The 23,604-nt window shown below is 34.4% G+C and overlaps 1 protein-coding gene across 4 annotated transcripts in view; it reads left to right on the top strand.

The window, feature by feature from the left end:
• Window positions 1–23,604, top strand: part of THOC2 (THO complex subunit 2) — a 61,382-nt gene that overhangs the window by 7,526 nt on the left and 30,252 nt on the right. Inside the window, exons 3-14 of one of the 4 annotated variants that reach the window (XM_062584487.1) lie at window positions 654–745; window positions 3,920–3,971; window positions 6,019–6,089; window positions 8,144–8,265; window positions 8,833–8,966; window positions 11,704–11,870; window positions 12,488–12,580; window positions 15,045–15,200; window positions 18,711–18,883; window positions 19,034–19,229; window positions 20,986–21,027; window positions 22,958–22,999. In XM_062584487.1, the coding sequence (XP_062440471.1) occupies window positions 654–745; window positions 3,920–3,971; window positions 6,019–6,089; window positions 8,144–8,265; window positions 8,833–8,966; window positions 11,704–11,870; window positions 12,488–12,580; window positions 15,045–15,200; window positions 18,711–18,883; window positions 19,034–19,229; window positions 20,986–21,027; window positions 22,958–22,999 (1,340 nt within the window). Of the gene's footprint in view, window positions 1–653; window positions 746–3,919; window positions 3,972–6,018; window positions 6,090–8,143; window positions 8,266–8,832; window positions 8,967–10,947; window positions 11,017–11,703; window positions 11,871–12,487; window positions 12,581–15,044; window positions 15,201–18,710; window positions 18,884–19,033; window positions 19,230–20,985; window positions 21,028–22,957; window positions 23,000–23,604 lie in introns of those variants that run through there. The other 3 variants (XM_062584489.1, XM_062584488.1, XM_062584490.1) reach the window with 3 other exon arrangements.

Below are 23,604 nucleotides of genomic sequence, written 5' to 3'. Positions count from 1 at the left end.
CACCAGATGTTCTGTATTCTAGACCAAGGGTGATCAATTTCAATGTACAATTTTCTTTTTCTTGGCCTTGCTGCAGAGATCTAACAGATCCTGTGGGAATGACTGTATACTCAGTGGTCTCTTTTCTAGGAGGTAAAGGATAGAAGTGATTCTGCAGTTATGGAAGACTTTACTTAAGAAATCCCCGTTGAGCCCTTTTCTCTCAGTTAGTTTTTTACTTGGAGAAGTGGCCTTTGAAAGCAAATCTGTTCTGGGATATGATTAAGGAAAAGTAGTGTAATAAAATATGATGTTTATGTAGTTCATATGAGTTACAAGCTAAGTATGGAGTTTGTTTTTATTTATTTGTTTAACTATTAGAATTCAAGTTTTTGCTCAGCAGTGTTGTAGATTTTTTTTGCTTGTTTTGCTATTGTCCCATAAAATCTTTTGGGAGTGGATCATCTTTTGCAGTGTCTAAGACATACAAGCAATAGCAGTTAATTTAAATTGGCAGTAGCAATAAAAATTATTCCCCTCACTGAGAGAAGCATATCATCTTTACTTGTGGAGTCTCTGAAGTCTAAAGCATTATTGAAGACACTTCAAATGCTTTAACTGTTAAATGAAGAATTACCTAGTATGTTCCCTAACCATCCGTTGTCTTTCAACAGATATTCAACAGGCTTTGTATGAGCTTGCATATCATGTTGTCAGAGGAAACCTAAAGCATGATCAAGCTTCTAATGTTCTTGGTGATGTTATAGTAAGTATTTATTTTGAGTAATTACACACTAAATTTTTTAGTCTATTGTAAAAGTCTGAATAAAAATCAAGCAGGATGTTAACAATATCGTTACATGTGAAAAACCAAGTCTTTTGACTAATGTCTTCTTCACTTACATGCAATTGAAATATGTAGGCTGTCAAGGTTTCTATTTAATTCTCACATTTGGGGAGGAATAAACATATGTTAATTTTACCATAAGTTACGAGTTAAGCTATGTTTTGTGAGTATAGGGAGACTGAAGTTTTTTTTGTATGTGCTGGAACAGATTTTGCTTGCTATTGCAGTGTAAATGCAATGCCACCTACTGTTTTTTCTAATTACATCCATTTCTTACAGTGTAACTGTGTGTTTGTTTCTACCACTTTATTACTGAAATGCAAGTCCTGTGATGACTTTTAAAATAGTACATTAGATTTAAGAAGTGCTTATTGAAAACATTTTAAGACAAAAAATAAGGAAAGGAGTGTTTTCCTCTAAACTAAGATTAAACAATTCCTCTTAAACACACTCAACATTGAGAAACTTTTTTCTTCCCCCAGGAAAAAGTAGCTTTTAAAAATAATTTCCTGTTCTTTGTCAGTTCTTAGATAACCCATTTTTCTGCTTAACATTCTATAGATGTTAAGATAGTATTGCAGAAATCTGTTCTGGGATAACTTACTAGATTTTGAAACTTTTGCATTGAATTTGAGAGAAACCGAGGCTGAAGTATGTCTTGCTGTTGGGATAGTATCTGATAATGTTTCATCTTTAGTTTCTGTAGGAAATTTTGATTGGTGCATGAGGAAAGTGTAGTTTACTCTACAGGCTGATGCTTCTGTTCAAAGTTCCGTTATGCTAGAGAAAATACACTCCAGTTTGTTTTTGTATAGGCTTTTTGTATGTAGTTGTTTCATTTTAACAATTCTATTCCTATAGAAGAAAGATTCAGTAATCAAAGTGATGGCTTGATAAATGATTCTTGAATTGAAATCCTTCCTGATTTTGCCATTTGAATGTGTAGCAAAATAAACTTTGACTTTTATTGGTTTAGACTGAGGATTACTGAAAGTAGGGGAACTGGATGAATCCTTCTTGCCTTTTCTCTCTCTTTTTTCTTTTTTTTTTCTTTTTTTTTTTTTTTCCTGGGCTCAGTTTTGGAAAAAAGGTGGTTTTATGTTTTTTTTTTTTTTTTTTTTTTTTTTTTACTGGAGGATTTACTGTGTTGTCAAATTACGTTTAAAGGAGATGAATTGCTTGCTCATATTTCAGAGTTGTCAACAAAACATTGTGTTGCATTATGCTTGGACTATTTAGTCAACTTATTTTGTAATGATTCCTTTAATTGAAAATGTCAGTATATTAAAGATCAAATTTAAAAGAGCATTTAAAGTATTTCAGTTAATTGTTTTAGACTGACTCCCTGAAAGTTCCTATGTGAAACTCTGGCAATTGAGACCTAGTATTTGTACAACTACATGAGTACTTACAGGCATAACTTTTCTTTGACTTGTAAAATTATTTCTGCCTTTTCTCTAGTGGAAAATTCATTTAACAATACCTGTATTCCTGATGTCTGCAATATTAAACTGTCAAGAAATCTGATATCTGCTTCATATAAAGAAAATTACTTAAAGGCAGTTTAATTCTGAACAGCCTGAGTTAGGACTGAGTGATTTAGTTGGGTAGAAGCTGGATAAAACTGTTCAGAGAATTGAAGGAGAAGAAAATAAAAGCTTTAGTTTTTCAGTGCTTTATCAAAAATAGAAATATATTCAGTTTCGTTGTTGGCATGGGTAGTATTCAATAGTCACTCACAGTTTTTTGTTAGTTGTAAGCAGAGAAGAGATTATCGTTGATATTGTAACACTTTGACTGTAAATAGTGTACTAAGACAGCTGGAAATCATATGCTAGGGTTAAGCATTTTTACTGTAGTTCTTTAAGATTTTTCTAAAGCTAAGACCAAGTGATATTAATGGGAAGACTATGATGAAAAGGTGAATTAAGGAACAAGTATTAGGAATATCTTAAGAAGTCATTATGGTGAATACATTTACCAACTAATTTGCGTAATTCCTTTGTCCAGTTTAAGTTTACACTTGCAGGTGTTGTAAAGAATAGTAATTGAACCACTGTTTGTAATAGCACATAATAAGGATTCCAGAGAAGAAATGAACTTGTTTACTGTCCAATTATAAACAAGTGTGCGTTAAATCAGATCTAGGTTACTTTTTCAAATAGTGTTGTGGCATGGCTAGTTCATTTAACTGTTGGAAATGTTTCAGGCAGTTAGGACTGATACTTTTCTGATGCTGTATTGCCAGAGGCAATACTTTTGCACAAATTTAGTTAAACCTGATGAGAAATCTGTGTTTTCTTAGTTTCTCTCATGCACAGAATATGAGCCAACCATTTTTCTTCCTGCAACTTCAAGTATCCAACATTCTTCTACAATAAATATATCAAACACAAAGCATGAAATAAGTTCTCAGCATGGTGCTATATGTGTTTTTTTTTTTTTTTTTTTTTTTTTATAGTTAGAATTGTATCTGATTTATCTGCATTTCACTTGCCTTAAAATATATAAGGACATTTGCTTTAGGGTTGAGGCTTTAGCTAAGAAAATATGCTTGACTAATTGGAAGAGAAAATTCTTTGGATGAAGGCAGGCCTGGAATAGGGGTAAACTAATGACTCATTTGTAATTTAAGGAAAGTCCTTTAGTAGGTGAGGGGTTTTTAAAATTTTGTTAATGTGTGCATATTTGTGTTTTTCTGTGACTCATAAGTAAATATGGAGAATTTGTTTCTTGAAGTTGATTGCTGTACACCTATAGAAGCTGCTGAAATGGTGACTAGTTGTAGAAATACCTTTTCAGGCTTTAACAGCCTAAAATGCACCTACAAATTTCTCTGGCCTGAGATTTTCATGTGTTACCAAGGTTTTTTGTTAGATCTTCCAATATATTTTAATTATATCAATAATCAGTACACTAGTAACACTTTTAGGTATTAGTCAATAACTGAACTGCTCCATTTACTTTATATGAATTAATGAATTTGAACTTATCTCTTTATAAAGTATGTGTTTATTTTATGCAGTGGAATAATTTAAGTTTAGATAAGGGGATTTCTGTCTCTGCTATGTATGATTTCTCTTTCCTTGTTAGGAATTTCGGGAAGACATGCCCTCCATCTTAGCTGATGTGTTCTGCATATTAGGTAAGTTGTGTTCCATCCCTTTCAGCTTTGGGATAGATTTGGGTAAATGTGTTTTATGCATTTGCTTGTTGAATTCTTCAGGGAGTATCTTTACATCTATGAAGCATGATTTCTCTTCACAAAACCTGTGTTGATCCTTCCTCAGTATATCTGTATCTTAATTCTTAAGATCTTTTAATTCTGCTTTTTTCTATTACAGTTTCTATTCCTTTACCTATATAAAGGCAGTGGGAATTCATGTGCCAAGAAAAGTTCAAGGAGGTAGCTTGTAAGGATGCTAAGTGTTAGTTAATGTAATAAATGACTTTCTGTAGTAATTATTCTTAAAAGTATTTAAAAATTATCTTATTAGTAGATAGATCTTTTGTTCTCAGAATGTGTTTTATTAGTGAAGTGAAGCTTATACTAATTGTCCAAAATTGCAAGACAGCTGGCATTGTTTTGCAAAACTACAATCTGAACTGAGAAGGCTTTGAAGATTTCTACTTCTTACTCTTGTAGTAACTGCTCATGGATTTTATGTTGTATAATGTTGAACTAAAGCTGCTTTTTTCTCACACTCTGAGGACTTTAATCCTGCATACTTATTTCTTACCAGGTCATGCTCTTAACTACTTGCAATCCATGTCCTGTTGTAGTATCTCTTTAGTCTTTTCAACAAACTTCTGCGAACTAATTTGACAGTTCATTTGTCGGATTGTCTTATATACTGAAGGAGACTGGGGTTCTCCAGAAAAAAATTTGAGTATGTTTTGTGATAGCATATGAACAGTGAGGCTTAATGAAGTTTTCATGTGCATCCTTAATTTTGTAATATTTGATGGATGAATTTGACATTGTTTCATTCATAATGTTTCATTCTATGCACTTGTCATCTTGTTCTAAAATCAGTTTTTGTAGTGTGGTATTATGCTGACACCCTTCTGATTTTTTCAACTGGGTTAAAATAGATCAATTGGTACTTGAGCTACTAGTAACTTGAAGTAGATGATCTCTGCCCTCTCTGGCAAACTAGTACAAGGTCAAATGCCATTCCTCTATTAGTAGCAGAGGAATGGTATGAGGAGGTAGATTTCAAACTCTGGGGACAAATGGCACTGAGATGTTTTCCTGGTTGTTTTTCCTGAACTGTCTCAGCCCCTCTAACATGTCTTAGTACTTTATCTACTAATATCTGAATCTCCTTCTAATGCAGTTGCTGCGTCTCAGTATGCTCTGATGTCTCATTCTTGTCTTTATCCATTCATTCACGTTTCCTGTCTACTACTTTTCCTGCAGATTCTTCATGGCTAAGAAGCTTGGTGCTAGGGGTCCAGCCATCTGACAAATCTGTTAACTGCTTTTCTCTGATATGCAGTCACTTCCAAAGTTCCTTACATCACTGTGCCTCAGTCATTTTGGAGATTTGCTCATTTTTTTGTTGTTGGCATTTTCTCATTAGCTCTAATGTGCGTGCGTGTGCATGTATGTTTTGAATTTTTTGTTTTAAGATAGGCGCTTTTTTCCCGACAGAAATGAATTACTGTGAGTTGCCTTTAGTAGCTGACAATTCAAGGGAGAATGAAAATTGGTAAAAGAGTGCAGTCCAGTAAGCAGTTACTTCAAAGACAGAAAAGATGCTGGAATGTTATTACAGTAAGGATAGGATCCTGTTTTTCTGCAATTTAATTTTCTCTCCTTTCCTGTTGTAACTGGTTCCTAATGCTTGTTGTAAGCCTCCTTCTAACGGAAGGGCAGGAAAAATGATCACTGTGTCCTTCCTTCAGTTTGTCTGGTCTACCTTTTCATGAGACTTATGGATGTGTAGGGATTGTTATCAAAACAGAATGTAGCTGGACTGTGGCAGGGAGCTAGCATGTTATAAACTGCATTTTTGTCAGTTAGTAGCCATCAAAAACATTTCTAAAAGGAAGAAGCTCTTCTAATTCTGTGAAGATGTCTGAGAGGAGAACTTTGAGAAGTACTAATAAATATTCTTTTTTTACTTTCCCCCCCCCCCTTCCCCCCCCCAACACACCTTCCTCTTCCCTATCTTCCTTTATTTCAGATATTGAAACAAGTTGTTTAGAAGAAAAAAGTAAGAGGGATCATTTTACCCAACTGGTATTAGCTTGTTTGGTAAGTTGCACTTAAACATAGATTCTTTTTGTTACATAACTCTCCTGTTTTCAGATTTATACTTTAGAGTGGGTTTTATTTTTGAAAGCTATGGAAAGTGCTGTAACACACTACTATCAGATACTAAAATTTTTACAGGATATTGACAAATGAGTTTTGGATTTCTAGAAAATTTTTACAAGGTATCTTTTAATATTTATATTTTTAAAAAGGTAATTTTCACTTGGATGTGTATTGTCCACAAGAAATAGTGCAAGCTGAGCAATTCCTTAATCTTCTGGTTGTATGCATCAGGCTAGGTAGACCTGTTGTCTCATTGGACTGGCAAATACTTGGGTTCTTGTTTATATTTTAATGCAAATAACTTCTCGAACTTGCTTCTCTGTTATTGCACAAAATGATCTGTTAATTGGTTTCAGGGGAAAAACAATGTATATGCAATTTGTCATTGATAACTGTGGTTCATAATAGCATTCGAATTACCATACATCTGATAATTGTTTGCAGTCATTGTTTCTTCATATGAATTGGAAGAACTTGAGAAAGGACTATCAGACTCTGCATTTGTATCTTCTATGTTGAGTTGGTTTGGGTAGGAAGGTGTCTTTTGGGAAGTGCTAGCTTTATCCATCAAAGAGAAATGAACTGGTTATATGTTCATTTCTTTTGTCACTGTTCTAGCTGTTGTCTTTGAGTTTAGATGAAAATTAAAGATGCAACTCAGCTTGTAGGAAAACTGTACTTTCCACAGTTTTGGAAAATATTCTTCTTTTGTGTGTGTGATATAATATGGGCCTGCAGTTTAATGTAGATGAAGATGAGCTACAGAGCTGCTTGTATTAGAATAGTGCATTTAAATTTCTGCTATTTTTAACCCTATGCAAAGCATCTAGTGGTTCTCAGAAGTTCAGTGACCAGACAGACAGACTTGTAGTGCAGTAAGGTTACTGCCTAGTGGTTTGAGTGTTCTGTGGACTGGGGAAATGTATCACAGAGAACCTAGAAATGATCAAACAAGACCAATCATAAATAATAATGCGTACCATCAGAAACAAACAGTAACTGTTCAGGAATGAGACGTAACACATGGTTTTGATTCAGAGTTTTATTCTGCATTGTGAATTGAGACTGTTCTTTCAGATTCCTAAAAGCATCTATATTGATGCGTACTTTTTTTTCTCAATCTAAAAATCTCATAATATGAAGACTGGTTCGGATAGCATTATAGCTATATCAGTTATACAAAAGTATTTTTACAGATGCCATTATAAAATGCATTATCACCCAAACAATTGTCCTTTTTGTAGATTTGATCATACATATTTTTAGAAAAGTTCTAAAATGAGAAAAAGAATTACTGGGAAAAGATGAGGAATGGGTTCTTTCATTGAACCAACTAAGTAGAAAAGAGTTCTGCATTTTCTATCCATTTTAATCGAACTAGTAAGAGAATACTTTCTACGTATCTCTTTCTTGCATCTTTAAAGCATTGTGGTAGACTAATATAGTATAGCTGTGCATTTAAGATACTTTGAGAGAACTTGTTTTCCCCCTCCTCTCAGTTCAGCAGGAATTTTGCTTTTTAAAGTACATTTCCAGTTGGACTTTTTTCCTATTCATACAACCTTTATCTATCTAGAACTGGTGTTCTTCACTGTGTAGAATCAGCTTGAGTTGTAGGAAAGTTGGCTTTGTTAATATGCAGTTCTTGTAGTAAGACTGAAAAATCCTAGATGCTAAACAATGTGGACTTTGTAACCAATACTTTAGGCGTTATTAGGACATGTTTATTCAAGGTATTGTGCTGGTGTAAAATGCATCTTACATTTTAAATCTAATTTCAACTAAGTAGGATTTGGGGGTTTTTTTTGTTGTTGTTGCTTTTGGCCCCTTCAGTATTTGAAACAATGCATGCAATGTGATGGCATACCATTGTATTTGAACCTCCTTTTTTTTTAAGTAAGGTACCTGTGTAACCTAAAATCAAGGTTAAATGCTTCCTAGGTATGTGTGATTGAGAAATTTGATGCATGTTTTTGGTCCTTTTTTTATAGTATCTTGTATCTGACACTGTCCTAAAGGAGCGTTTAGATCCAGAAACGCTGGAGTCGTTAGGACTTATCAAGCAGTCTCAACAGTTCAATCAGAAATCTGTTAAAATAAAGACAAAACTATTGTAAGTTTTACTGTTTTTATTTTTTTTGGGGGGGGGGAGGAGATAGGAAGGGATGGTACTTTGGTAATTGTTCATGTTTTCTGAAAGTGTGTAATTTTTTTAATAAAATACTTAATGTTCTTTAAGTGAAGTGTTGTATGTGTATATTTGTGTTTGCCTCTATGTCTAGAGTTTCATTCTCAATATTCAAAAGCAACATTTAAAATTAGTATAGGTCCTTAGAGCAATCTGGTAAGGTGCTGAGCACTTTTCCAGCAAAGCATGCAAGAGCGAGCTTTATTGTTAAGTAAACCATAGTGTTGCTTTGAAATGGACTACCTTTGAAACCAAAGGAGAGCTGGGTTTGTTTGGAGAATGCTAACCACCTTGTGAGTGTTTAAAGATGGCTTGTTGTACTGCAGCCTGTAAATTTTGCAATAGTGGAAACAAATTACAAATTCTTAAAAATGGATTCAAAATCAGCAATTTGTATACAAATTTAATATTGGTAGTGTAAATAGGCATCACTGTAGAAATATATTCAACTGTGTATCCAATTAATGATATTTAATTTCTGTTTACTTGCAGTTATAAGCAACAGAAGTTTAATTTGTTAAGAGAGGAGAATGAAGGTTATGCAAAGCTGATTGCAGAACTGGGGCAAGACTTATCTGGAAATATCACTAGTGATTTAATCCTTGAAAATATCAAATCTTTAATAGGTAAGGAATTTGCTGAAGGAATATGGATACTGATATTCCTACGTAGTCTTGTGACTACAGAAGGGGACTTTATGCTGCTCTTTGAGGCTGTTTGTGGATCAAATATTTGGTGATGCAGGCACATCACTAGTAGTAATACATTATATTGTGGACCATCTTGTACCCAACTGAAAATTTGGAAGCATTTGTTTCTGTAGAAAAATTAATTTTGGGAATGTTGTGCAGTTAATTTAAATATTGAATTTGTAGTACAGCCCAAAACATGCCAGTTGTGACTTTCATTCATGTCAGTAGGTATTCAAGAATAAGGCTTTTGAGGATGCACTTGTCATCTCTTAGCATCTCTTAGAATGTAACAATCTTTTTTCAATTTTAAGGTACTCAATTCAATGCATGAGTCTTATATTCTTAAAGAAGTTGCATAAGTGGTATGTAATGAAACAACATGAGTTCTGTTTGTGGTTTGTCCATATTTCTAAATTATGAGTCTTAACAAAAGAGAGTCATGATAGACACTTTAAATATTTTGAACTTTTATTACAGTGATTCAAATATAAAGTTTATATATTTTAGAGACTGTTTATTAATGGTCTTGCTGCATGATTAGAAATTTTGAGGTCCAGTTTTCACAAAGGTAACCTGAAGGCTATCTGTTTAAAAAATTCACATAAGCACTCTCTGCCTGCTTGTTTCCTTCTGCTGTTTTAAGAGCAATTGTTGGTATTACCATGTTATATAGTAAGTCAGGGGATAAATTGAGCTGAAAAGTAACCTTGCTGTAAGACGCCATTGTGGAGCGTCTTATCTCAAACCATAGACTGTTTCTAGTTGCCATTTAAACCCTCAAACTAGCAATAGCTTGTTATTTCAAACTTACAGCTGTGTGTGAATGAAAGTTGCATTGTTTGCTTATTATAATAAGTGAAAGGATGACATAAAAGTGTTTATTTTTCACTAGAAACTTGCTTGTGCACCATTTTGGCAGACTCGCAGCTAAAGTGCTGAGGCCTATACGGACGTTTTCTCTCTCTTCCTATCCAGTTCTTTTACCACTTTCCCTCGTCCATTCATGGAAGAAAGTGCTTGTTTTGAATCTGTTGCAGATTTTTTTCCTAAAGAACTTCTGCAGTGATCTGACCATTCCTTTCTATTTTGCCTCTTTCAAATGGTCACTATCCCAGGTTCAAATATTAGTCATCTAAATAAATTTAATCTTTTAATTATTTATAACTTTAAACAGTTGAATTTGATAGGAATGTTTTTATGTGGTACCCAAACATAGTCATGCTGGCAGTAAGTGTTAACCTTTTTCATGAAAAAGGGGATGTGTATGTGTGGATATATAATTCAGAGTAATGTGCAAAACTCGCAAGTATACTGGAATTCCAAATCTCTGTTCAAGTACAGCCCTCCTCTTCATTCTTACGATTAAGAAAACATTTTTCTTTTAAAGTCTGTCAGAAAAGAACAAGAATCACGTCTGTTTTTCCCCTTCCTTAAGAAAAGATTTTAGAGCCATTACAACATGTGTTCTTGAACAGCATCGAGTTCTGTGCTTACGTCCCTTATTTCAAAGAACCAGAAAATAGCAATGTTAAAAGAAGGAATGCACTTTCTTTTTTTTCAAGAAAGAGCCACTCTGAAATTATTCCAGTCTCACAGGAATGCAGTTGGATTTTGTACCCAATGAGATCTGCCTATATGAAGAGTGAACCAAGAATAAGATTCAAAAAAACTATAGATCTCTGAATAAATCTCACCATGTCTGTAACTGATTCTTTTCCATTATCTTCTCTGCCCCTGAAAAAAAAACCTATTCAGTTTGAAGAGTATTTATATTTAAGTATTTAAGACCATTTTACTTTCTTCCAGAATTTTAAGAATTGTGAATCGTCTTCCTATAAAATAGCAGTTAAGTACTGATTTCCAGCAGGTTCTGCTGTAGTGGAAATGGCTTGGAGAATGAAAGACAGATGTAATTACATACCTCCATTCTAGATGTGTACGTGCATGTGCATTTTCTCATGGCACAAAGAAGAAAATAGTCTGGGTGCGTGTTTACAAAATTCTTCGGATAGCAGTAAAGTTTCTTTTGTAGTATAGCTTTTGGAGTTTTGCTGAAAACAGTGAAGATAATGATATGTAGATAGTTACAGTTGCTTAAATTGATCTAAACCCATGCTCTTACTTGAAGGAAATGTGGTCATTTCTTTCTTCCTTTCTTCCTCCAGAGTTAAGAAACCCTTCTCCCTAATGCTAGCAGTAATACTGAATTAATATGACAGTACAAACAGCTAGGTTAGAGTCCAGGTGCAAACCAAGAATACTTTTTGGATGTAAGATAATTTCCAACTAGATAACTTCTATGGCTATGTGAATATGAGTGCCAGCACAAGGGGAGAGGAAGAAGCCCATCCCTTTTGGTGGCAGTATTGGGGTTTGTGAGGTTTGGGCTTTAGTTGTTAAACATTGGTTTAAGACTGCAATTTTTAGTTTTCACTTAATCTGAATTGAACATCCTGTTTAGTTTCATTGCCTGCTTCAATTTTATGCAAAATACAAGTCAGAATGATTGGTGCTGTATTTGCAGGTTATCCAGATTACCTTGCTGTAGTTAACTTTTGTGTTGAAACTGAGGCAAAATGAACTTTTCTTAATTAATGCCTTTTTTTCTAGTAACAGAATGAAAGTGAAAAGAAGCCATATTTAGCTTTTGTTTCATGTTCTTCTCCACTAGGATGTTTTAACCTTGATCCTAACAGAGTTTTGGATATTATCCTAGAAGTCTATGAGTGCAGACCTGAGTATGATGATTTCTTTGTGCCATTGATAGAGTCCTATATGTATATGTGTGAGCCTCAAACTCTCTGCCATATTCTTGGATTCAAATTCAAGTTTTATCAGGTAATGTATTTTCATTCTGAAGATTTGCTTTTAGTATCTGTCTTTTTCTGTGTGTGTGTGTGTATTTTTTAACATAGAAATTAGGTTTTAAAAGCAATAGCTCTATGGTTTTGAATAGAAGTCTCTAACATATTTTAGTGGAGAAAAATTTCATGTGACTGCATTGGAGACTGCTTAGCAGTCGTCTTTGTGACACCTTCCATTTGAAGTTGCAGAGTTATATAAGGATTGGCATTAATGAAGAAATTATATCATCTTATAAACAGAAGATTTCACCTAGGAGTGAAGAGCATGTCTGCTAAGGAGTCATGGATGATGATTGATATAATACTCAAGCTTGCGTAAATGCATGAATACATACATACTGTAAGGTGTGAAGATAACTGAATTCTTTTTGTTTTTAAAACTTCTCATTCTGCATTCCAGTTTAGTCTAATAATGAGGCAATGTGGCACTGGCGTATAGCACTTAAATAACATGATAGAAGGGATAACTGTGGGTTAGTATGTGTTTCCTCTCAACTTCAGATAGTTATTTTTGTTTGTTTCATAACCTTCTGCAGTGGCTTGCTTGTTTCCCTCTTCTTGCCCTAAAGTTTCTGGTTTTGTCATCTTTAGGATCCCAGTGGTGAGACACCTTCCTCCTTATACAGAGTTGCTGCTGTCCTTTTGCAACACAATCTCATTGATTTGGAAGATCTTTATGTTCATGTAAGTGACACTGTTCCTCTGTAAAATGCCAAAAGTAAGAAAAGAATTGAAAGTAGAAAGCAAGATGCTTTGTCATTCCTAGAGCTTAAGACTTGGGGAATCTCTTGTAATACCTGCATATGTAGATATAGGTATTGTAAATTTCCTGATGCTTACTAATGACACATACTTAAAACACATACTGATGGTATGTTGTCTTTGAATTATCCATGCAAATAAAATACAAGTAGCTTATGTTTTTTAACTTTACATACATTTTAAATGCCTGAGTAACTTCCTGTAAGGGCTAGACTATGTGAATGTTTTGCTTTTTAAGTTCAATTTATAGAAAAAATAGGACAGTCAGCCTCTAGCAGTCTTTGTTTAGTTTAATAGTAGAGATCTTCCAGGATTTCAGAGGTAACTCAAGATTAGGTAAAAGTTGAAAAAAACCTAATTCCATCTACAAGAATTCTGCCCCTTTCTTAGGTCAAAAGAAGAAACTGCCTATCATACTCGGATTTAATCTGAGAAGGATTATTCTCTCCAGCACTCTATCTAAACAGGCAACATACCAAATTGACAGTTGGTAAACAGAATGTTACAGCTAGCAAAATATTTTACATTATACACTAGTGTGCTGTCAAAATATCTTTGGATATTCTGAAATTAAGAGGCTTAGATCTTTCACTGAAATAAAGGAAATGACCTCTAATTACAGCTATAGAAATCCTGGAATGTTGTCATTTTTCCATTAATTTGCCTGGCAATCAACAGCAGTCATGATCTGAATCATCAACTACTGGTTCTGGCTTTGCGGGGGTTTTTGTGTGTATTTTTGTTTTTATTCTTGTTTAAAGGTATCAGGCGGAGCAGGAGTGCGTGCCTGTAGCTTTCCAATAATTAGTGTGGAGTCAGAAACTGCGTGCGACAATAGCATGTGATAAAAGCATGGCAATAATGTTCTGTGTTAAAGAATGTTAGTAAGATTACAAAATGAATGCTCAGGCTCTGAATTAAGGTGTGCTAAGACCTGTGTAAATGTGTGTGTGTGTGTGTGTGTGTGTGTGACAATGGTCTCATGGCTAGCATGTCCGCTGTATTCATTTTGCAGCCTGCTTGTGTTATGCTGGTTGTTAGTCTCGTTTCTCATTCACCTTTCTTTCCAGTGTTTCCCTGCTGGTCTGTGGTCTTATCTTTTGACTTCAGGTTTATTCTCCAGCCTCTCTACTTCCCTTTTCTTGTTCTAATGTTTTCTTTTCTGGCCAGTCAGGCTTAATTTCGTTTGTTAGGGGAATTTCAAGGAAACCTACTGTGTTGTAGATGTTACGTCTTAGGTGGCATATATTGTGCAGATTTTATACTGGAGCAGCGGTCAGGACAGTGGAGAAAGCTAGTGATTTACATCATGAATTTTGGCCTTGTGTTGGGGTGGGGAGCCTGAAGAGGGTGTTTGCGCTTGTGTGCACATGCCTGCACCCACCGACACATGCATGTGTGTGTGTATTAAAAAATGTATTTTTTCGCACAGATTTCTACGAGTCTAGAAATACAGTATCTTTTGTTTGAATAAGCTGATGCTAGTCTCTCCTTGTTCTGCTGTCAGTTGTTTTAGTGGGAGGAGAAAAAAGTAAAACAAACACTCTCCCCCCCCTTTGTTAAAATCAATAGAAGAAGATAGTATATAAAGAGGTCAAAACTGTCCAGTAAGTTATGGTTAGTTATTTGCAGTTCGAATTTAACTGTGACTTTAGAAACAAAATCTGAATGAAACTTAAGTTTGGTTCTGTCAGGGAAAAAATCTTTTCTTCTGACTCTCGGTTTAAACTTCCATGGGTAGGGTTATCTTCCTCAGGCTGATCATGTTAAGAATGAGATTATGCCGAGGTTTTTTCATCAATCAATATTAAGTATCATCTTACTAAAGCACATAACATCTATTTCTTGAAAAAAAGTGTTATATGTGTTTAATGCAAAGCAGTCAACTGATGAATAGGAAATAGTGGTTAACTTTTAATGGTATTCCTTGAAACAAAGTGAAATCAAAATGTTTATCTAAGCTGGTTACCTCATTTTTCCTTAGTGATGAAATTTTTCTTGCATTTAGATGTGCAAGTGAAAATATATGATGCTTTTGAATATTCACTTTAATGTGTTGAATTTCGTAAATGATGTCATCAAGTATGTTTGTATTTGTAACCATATAGCTATAGATTAAATTTAAATTAGCCAGGGCATAGGGCTTATACAAATAACAGTTGTGAGGAAGGCATACAGTGTTATTCCTCAGTTGTTCTTGATTTCTAAGTGGTTTGATAATAGCATATTTCCTTTTGGAATGATGGTAGCAAGGAAAATAGTCTTCCATGGAATAAGTTCATCTGATTAGAACAAGGACATAAGTTCTGCTTGGAGCTCAAGTGATCAACAGTAGCTCTAGGTCACTTAAGTTTTCAGAAATAATGTATATGTTCTGTCATCTTAGCTTCTTCCAGGGGATAATGCCATCATCGAAGAACACAAGCGAGAGATAGTAGAAGCTAAGCAAATTGTCAGAAAACTTACAATGGTTGTCTTGTCTTCTGAAAAGACTGAAGAAAAAGAGAAAGAAAAAGAAAAGGAGGAGGAGAAAACTGAAAAGGTGTGTGTGTACAGCTTTTTTAATAAGACAAATTTAAACCTAACAGCTACTACTACGAAAACGTTTTTGTATTTGAAATACAAATACAGATACTTCTATATCTGTAGTTCTCATAGCATTCATGTCTGTCTTTTGATGGCACTTCTATTATAGTGGATATGCTTCATCTCCAAAGATGCAAGGTTTAGGATTTGTTCTGATTTCAATTAAAAATCAATTTAGAATTCTTTGTTGCATGGCTAACTCAATTCATTCTTCTATTTGACTTGTATCAGTTCCAGTAGGTACCAACATTCATACATTTTACAAACTTATAACATCTGTACTTTCTAGGACTTAAAGTGTAGTCCTAGTTGACATGGTGAGAGCACATTCTTTATTTCCCTCTCTCCAGAATGGAAAATATTGCCATTCTTATGCAACTATCCTGCATTGTGAAAAATGGTTTCATTGTACAGTTGTCTGCATGCTTTCTACTTCATCTGTTCCTTTGTACGTGTAAATGAATACTTTTTATTAAAGTGCTGCTGTGTATTTTCAGTGTATTGTTCGTGTTGCTCTGGCTCTAATTTGCTGTAGTGTGTTCAAACCTTACTTTAAAACAAAATGATTTAATTTCTGGGGGGCTTTTCATTTGAGCATCTTGAGTGCTACCCAATATCTTATTTTTGTATTTGCATTTTGGGGGGGGAAGGTTTAGCTCAGTTGGTTAGAGTGTGGTGCTGCTAATGCCGAGGTCACACGTTCAATCCCCGTATGGGCTATGCCGAGGGTTGGACTAGATGATATCCAGAGGCCCTTTCCAGCCTTACCATTCTATGATTCTGTGATTTTATAAATGAGGTACTGACGCACAGTGTGTATATGTGGAAGAAATCCATCGGTATTGACAGCTTCTGTTCTTAATTTTCCTTATGCTCCTGGATTCATTGTGCACATCTTTTCTGTCTGCTTGGTACCATTTGTTTTACCCCACCTTGGCTCGATGCATCTTTGACCTTCCTTCCTGCTTGTGTTTTTCTAGCCTAGTTTGAAAAATCTAATTTCATTCTCTTCCCTCAGGCAGCTGATGCAGTCACTGCTCTTTGGCTCCCAGCTGCAGTCACAGCTGCTGCTTAAGCTGATCCTTTCACTAGCTTTAAGTTTCTGACTTCCCTCTCACTCATTATGTCAATGTGCCTTTTTCCTATACCACAGTCTTGATCTGTTTTTTTTTGTTTTGCTTTGTTTTTGTTTTGTTTTTTTAAGCATGTATGCTTCAATATTCTGATGGAAAACTTATATTTTGATGAGAAGTGAGGAGCGTATACATTGCAAGTAATGTCAGACAAATTAGTATTTTTTGTGGCTAAGTTTTAGAATTAAAAGCAGGGGAATTTTAAGATTGAGAGATTACAATGACAAATAACAAAGTTTGAGCCCGTGTGGTGAGAAAATGAAGAGCTGTACTTGAAACCAATTTCTAAGACTCTTCAGAAACTAAGTTATGCAATACATGCTCTTCCTTGAAAGGTTTGTTTCTATTTTAATACTTTAATATGTGATTAGCTATGCACTTCATAGTAATTAATAGAGTAATTGTATCTAAAAGCTGGTGACAGTTTCATTTCGAATACTTTGTAACCTGTATGCAGTTTTAATGTACATTGTTTGATGCAGTGCCATGAAAAAGTGCCTGGATAAGGTGTTAAAAAAAAAATTGGTTTAGCCTTTTAAAATCTATTATTTAATGTTGTCTCTTGTGATTAAAATTTATTAATTATTTTGCCATGACTAATATGAACATGTTAGTGTTAGGAAATGTGTAGCATTAGCAAATATATCTACTCTTGCCTTTTGAGACGCACTTAACAAAATAATAAACGGGTGGAGGGGGGAATCAGATTTTTGAGAGATCACAAAGAACAGCAGTGGGAGTAGATTTGAGCATGTCCAGAGTGACTCTGCTCTGTGCTGTGCATGCTTTTGCTAATGGAGAGCATCTTCAGGAGGAGCATGCTTACCGAGAGGGACAGTGAAGCAGGGTATATGCGTGGGCGGTGACTGCTTTGAAAAAGTAATAGCATATTAACACAGAAATTCTGGGAAAACTGTGTTTGGATTACAGATTCAACTGAAGTGATCCACCCAGAAATACAATTTGATGTTTAGTATGAAACTTTAACTAGTGTGTTCATGTGAATAAAAAGATGACTTGATTTTTCTGTAATAATAAACTTATTTTAAGTATATAGTACTGAATGTGGATTTCAAGCTTCCTGCTTATGTTGCACAAGTTTTTAGAAATATCAGTAAAGGATCACTGCACTTTTGTGTTAATGTGGTAGGTATTGACTTAAAAGAACAATCCATGGCATCAGAGGAACTTGCAAAGTATTACGTAACAAGATTTCTATGCATTTTAAAATAAGTTTAATAATTCATGGTAAAATAAGATTGTCATGCATTTCTGATCTCCCATATATGTATTTAATTTTCTAGAGGTTGATCTCGTTCTTGTATGCGAGTGTATCTTTTTCTGAAGGAAATGATGAAATTGTTTTCTTTACTACATGATTTCAACTTGAGTATTGATCTATGCATGTTTCTATTCTGAAACTATTGGACAGTAACATGAACCTTAGAATCTCAGAAGCATCTTTTTATTTCATTTCTGTTCTTATCAGTCTGTCTTGTCTATTTGCATCATTTAAATTAAACTTCACTGTCACCTTATAATACTTAATGAAATGTTTTATCTTAGATTTTGTAATATTCCCTTCCTCAATGTAAAAATTATCTTAGCACTGCAGTTATGTACAGATAGTTTGCAGTCACTTTAGTCTTTTGAAAGATGGACTGTAGTATGAAGGAACAGAAAAAACTAATTTATAACATTGCAGCGTATCAATACCATGACCCTGCAAAAATGCTTCAAGATCTTAATTGTGAACACCTCTTCTACTTATATTGCAATCTGAGATATTTGGAAAACTTGTAGGGCTACCTTTAGGATTATATTCTTCTAGAATAGATATTAGTATGAAAATTATGGTACACCGCAATTTATAAGAGATGGGTTTTAAAATCTGGTTTATTTTTTTTTTAAGAGAAGGTTTTTGGAGAAAACTCAAGGAAAACTTGCATCTTTAAATTCTGATCAAAACACAATACGAAGTATTTTTAAATACCTGCATTTGTCTTCAAATATTATGTAAAGAAATAAGCTGTAATCGGTTATGATACTCTAAAAAGTATCATCAGATGTTTTGTCAAACAACTTCAGCTTTTCAGTATTTTTAACTTTGTTCCGGATGTTTGCTGCTACTTGGATGGATCTATTGTTGTTGAAGTGTGCTTATTATATAAATGTCTGGCTCGTATTTGTATTAAACTTTTTTATTAATGCATCGTTACATAGCTGAAATAACATTAGTTTTATGTCTAGCTTTAATTTCAGCTATGTTCTGGTTAACAGGGAATATCAGAAAGTGTCACAAATTGACTTTTTCATTGTTTGTTATCTTGCAGCCACCTGATAATCAGAAGCTTGGTTTGTTGGAAGCTTTATTAAAAATTGGTGATTGGCAGCATGCACAAAGTATTATGGATCAGATGCCTCCATTTTATGCTACTTCACACAAACCTATTGCAGTTGCCCTTTGCCAGCTGGTACATGTGACAATTGAACCTCTGTATCGCAGGTAAAGTGAAAAGTAGAATTCTATTGCTAAATGTGGGAAAACTACATAACATTTGTAAACATAAATTCACTAGTAAGCTTAACTGTATTAGCATGTTTCAAAGATTTTTCACATCTGATTTTTGTGAAATTCTGTTCATCTTATTTTCAGAGTTGGAGTACCTAAAGGGGCTAAAGGGTCACCAATTCCTTCTTTGCCAAACAAGAGAGCACCAAAACAAGCAGACAGTTTTGAAGACTTGAGAAAGGAAGTGTTCAACATGCTCTGTTACCTTGGTCCTCATCTTTCCCATGATCCGATTTTATTTGCGAAAGTGGTGCGCCTTGGAAAAGCATTTATGAAAGAGGTTGGTAATGGAAGAACAGTTTATCTGAACTGAGGTCCTTCTGATGTCAGAAAGTGATACTGATTCTTATTAGAATTGTATGTGTTCAAGTACTGGAACATAAGCAACTGAAAAAATAAGAATCTCAAAATTTGTTTTTAAAGCACTTTTTGTCAAGTTTTGTCATGTTTTATTTTTTGTCAAGTTTTGTCATGTTTTTATGAAAAACTTAGAAATGTTAGGTTTTCAACCAGTAATTTATAGTAATAACTAACTTCTCATTAAAGTCTTCATATTGTCCTCACTTACAGACCACCTTTGTACTATTTTTGCAACATTATCCTTGTATAAAAAATTTTTTTTTAAATGAAGGTATGATGTTGCATAGAAACTTACATTTTTTAAAGTGACCCTGAAGACAATGAAAAGCGTGGTACAAATCTAGTACTCTTAAAAACTATTCTTTTAGGTTAGGTGTTGTTAAGTGTAGGGGATGTTGCGGCTTTTTAATTAGTGGGGTGTCCCCATTTTTTCAATTAAAATACTGCTGGTTTTGAACTTGTATCAGTGACCAATATATTGTCTCAGGACGCCATTAATGATGAGTTCAATGTGAAGATCCAAGATACTGTAAAAAGCACAAAGTAGCCAACTTTAAAAATAAAGTGACCTCTGGAGTTTGTTACTGTCTTTGACCATACTTTCCGATGTATGTGTTGAAGGATAGCTAGTGTGATCTATTTTAAAAGGATGCAGCTGAACTTACTGTCCCTTAGAATGTAATCAGCTGCTTGAAATGAGGCCAGTAAATTCTTTTCTGCTGCTTTTCTGGCAGTATGCTGTTTGACTAGTAATTATTATTTATCTCCCCCTGCCCAATCAAAGTAGGGTGGTGGCGGGGATTGTGTGTAGGTTTTTAATAAAGTTTGAACAAACTTCAGAATAAAATATCTTTATTGTTGTATAAAAAAAAACACTTGGAAACTTGGAACTTAATTTGTGTTTTCCAACTCTTTATTACAATTTCTAACAACAAAATAATTGGAGATTTGTTGGTTGATCTAAATTATATTGAGGGGATGTTTCAGTTTGATAACTTTATGAAAAAAAGTGTCTTCAATTACAACTACAACTAGTATTGAACTGTTCAAAACTTGTATTCTGAACATAGCCACCTGAGGGGATGCTCTCCTATCCAGACTGAAGATATTTCTTGTTAAGCTTTTGGGTTTGGGGCAAGTGAGTTTGGTTTAACTCATAAAGTTCCAAGATGCAGTGGTCAGGTGGCAGAAGTTACTCTTAAGTTTGGTTTCCAAGTACTGATTGCAGTAATGTTATGGTAACTTTTAAGCATTTCCCTCTTTTGCCTGCTTCCTTACTGTTACAAGGGGTGTAATTTCTTAGCCTCTTTATCAGAGCTATGAGATTTCCCAGTGGCTGATAGTCTTGCTTTCATAGCACACTTCTTGCTGACCTGAGAAAGACTGGTAATTGAATGGTACAGTATTTTGCATTGACAGTACTGTTAATTTGGAAATTATAATTTCAAGGGTATAACTTAGCCTGCTGAAAGCAGTGAACTATTAGTACTACTCTGTAATTAAGCTCAAAATTACTGAGGCTTTCTGAGAAAGCCCTTGTTTCTTGGTGGACACATAAAATAAAAGGCAGATTACTTGGTTTTAGGAGTCTCGTGTAGTTTTGTTTTAAATACACAAATATGATAGCTTAACATGTTTATGACAAGAATGAGCAACATCTTAGCTATTTGCTCTAGGTCGGAACTGCGAAGAAATTCATCAGTGACGGAATGGTTAAGGTAACATAGGGAAAGTCTTTTAATGCACTGTTGCCATCAGCTTGTTTATATAGTGATAAAAGTTGTTTAACACACAAAAGAATTATATGTAACTGGAGGTGATTTGACTATAAGCTAACCCATACAGTAGCTTAAAAGTTAGTCTACTAACATTGCTCTGCAGCTTTTGTGCTCAAGTGTAACTTTAAAATACTGTGCACTTAATACTGTGTGGGCTTAATATGCTTTTCATGGTGAGTGGAACAAGAGAGAAGTAATTTGATAATAAGAACTAAAAGTTTGAGTGGGTTTTATTGTGAGGGAAAGCTGGACAAATAGTTGATAGCTGTATTTGATAATTGGTTTGGAAGTCCTATTAATTTTGAAAGAAATTGAATGCTGGATATGGCTTCTTTCTCTTCAGTAAGAAAAATCAATGTGTTTTATTACATAAAACATTTCCTTGGTATTTTAGTTCTTGCACATGTTTCAACAAAAACATCAGAAGTCACTGTATATGTAAGCAATATATTTTATGTATTTGAATTTCTGTTAAAAAAATTATTTCTTTGTTGATTGTTTATCGTGATAAATAGCTCCCAAATGCATTAATATTTTTGTCTCTAGAAGTTCTTGAAATTGCAGTAGTACTTACTGATTTACTGGAGCATTTGTGACTAGTGTGTTTTTTTCAATTGCTTAATAGCAGTGAAACCTGTCAACTCAAATGTTACGCTTTTATTGTGCCAGAAACTTCAAATTAGTATCACAGCAGAGCACAGCATTACTGTTGCTGAATTGCTCAGCATATGGAAGTTCAGGCATTTTCTGTTCCATAGGGGACCACAAGATGCTGTTCTGGGTAACGTATTGGTTGAGCTGAAAACAAGTGTACCTAAACACAGGAAAAGGATCTGAACAAAAAACTTCTTTGGTTCCCACTTCCCAGCTCTTGTGAAAATGAGTTACTGATCTTGGGTTATAGGCAATCTGTTTTCCCTTTTCAGGGATTTGGGAGGAGACCAGAACTCATACTAGCAAAATAATCTCATGGGCCATGCATATTGCAGAGAATAATCTAATCCACTCTGCCTTGCTTTAAAAGCTGTTCAGGATATTGAAGCAAAAGTACTTCAGCAGAATGGCATCTTTCTTTAGATCATTAGCATGTTTCTAGATAAGTGATTTAATTATTACAATTGTATATTTTGCAGTGTTTTCTAAAACACTAATGTTAGCATGTACAGTATTTATATCTACTTATGAATTTAACTAAATGTTAAAAAATTACTTCATCTTGGCCAAGTGAAAGTGGGTTATTTGATTGCAAGAGAACCAAGATTTCACATTTGTATGTGCTGGATTTAAAAAATGAATTTAAAATTTTTGAGTAGGTATTAGTGAAGTAACATAACATTTTAAGTCTAATTTGCTCTCTTTTTTTTATTCCCCTCACCCCTGTAATTTAACTGCCTGTAGCTTTCCATTTTCCATGAGTTGCATATTTTTCCAGAAAAATTATTTAAAATTTGATCATCCACTGGAATCTTAGGTGTATTTTAAAACTTTATCTGGGGTTTGCAAATGCTGCATGACATAATGAATAAAAGACAGTATTTATGCATGAGGCTTAGCTATGTCCAGTATAAAGACAGATATTTGGTGATACAGGTGAAAGAGAAAGGGCCTTTATCTGAATAGATGGAGCACTGCAGCATGTGGAATTGGGAGCACACACACTGCAGCAGATGGTGCTAATGAAGGTTGAGGATGTGTGTAGCTTTGTAGGTGCCCTTCCACTCACTAGGCCTGCAACAGTCCTAATGCTAACTGATCTGGAAAATTAAATATGTGCTAGGCATGTGGCCCTTCAGATTCCTGCTTTTGCTGATGTAGCTTTGTTCTGAAACTGTTAATTATTCTACAATTAACATGACTGTCTTTGTTACAGTTTCAGTCTGATGGAAGTAAACAAGAAGATAAGGAGAAAATGGTGAGTTTCTTAAAGGCTCTCAACTGGAAAATGAACATAATATTTCTAATAGAACTAATAGTTGTTCACTGACAGAGTTGTACCATTTCAGCCATAAAATGTTCTAGTGATCTCATTTCTTCTGCACAGTACTTCTATAACTAGTTCAATAAGATGGCAGTCTTTTAATTTAAGGAGCTGAACCTGGGAAATCTTCTCAGTTTTACTCTTTCTATCCTTTGAGGAAAGGGTTTATTTTGGAGGAAGAAGTTTTTATTTTAGATTGTGCGACCTCGTGTTATTAAACATGAAACTCTTCTTCCTGAATAGAATTTTACTCTTTACCTCACTATAGACTTTTTGTTGTGGTTTTGTAGGCAAATTTGAGCCAGTCATATTTCATTGCTGAGTCTTTTATTCCCTAGATTCCTCAAACTTAGTCTTGTTCTTCTAGCCTAGTGTGTTGTACTTTTTATTTGTTCAGAATCAGTGAAGCCACTTTCATTGTGTAAATACACTGCCTTGGTGGCAGTTTGCATCTTAAAGAATTACTGGGGAAAGCGTAGAGAAAAGGAAACTGGAAGCAGAGGAGATTTTGATAGTACGATGGCTAACTTTCTAAGATT

This window comes from Rhea pennata, chromosome 11 (genome assembly GCF_028389875.1).
Source record: "Rhea pennata isolate bPtePen1 chromosome 11, bPtePen1.pri, whole genome shotgun sequence".
In the NCBI taxonomy this organism is placed as follows: domain Eukaryota; kingdom Metazoa; phylum Chordata; class Aves; order Rheiformes; family Rheidae; genus Rhea; species Rhea pennata.
This window is presented reverse-complemented; position numbering and strand designations above follow the sequence as displayed.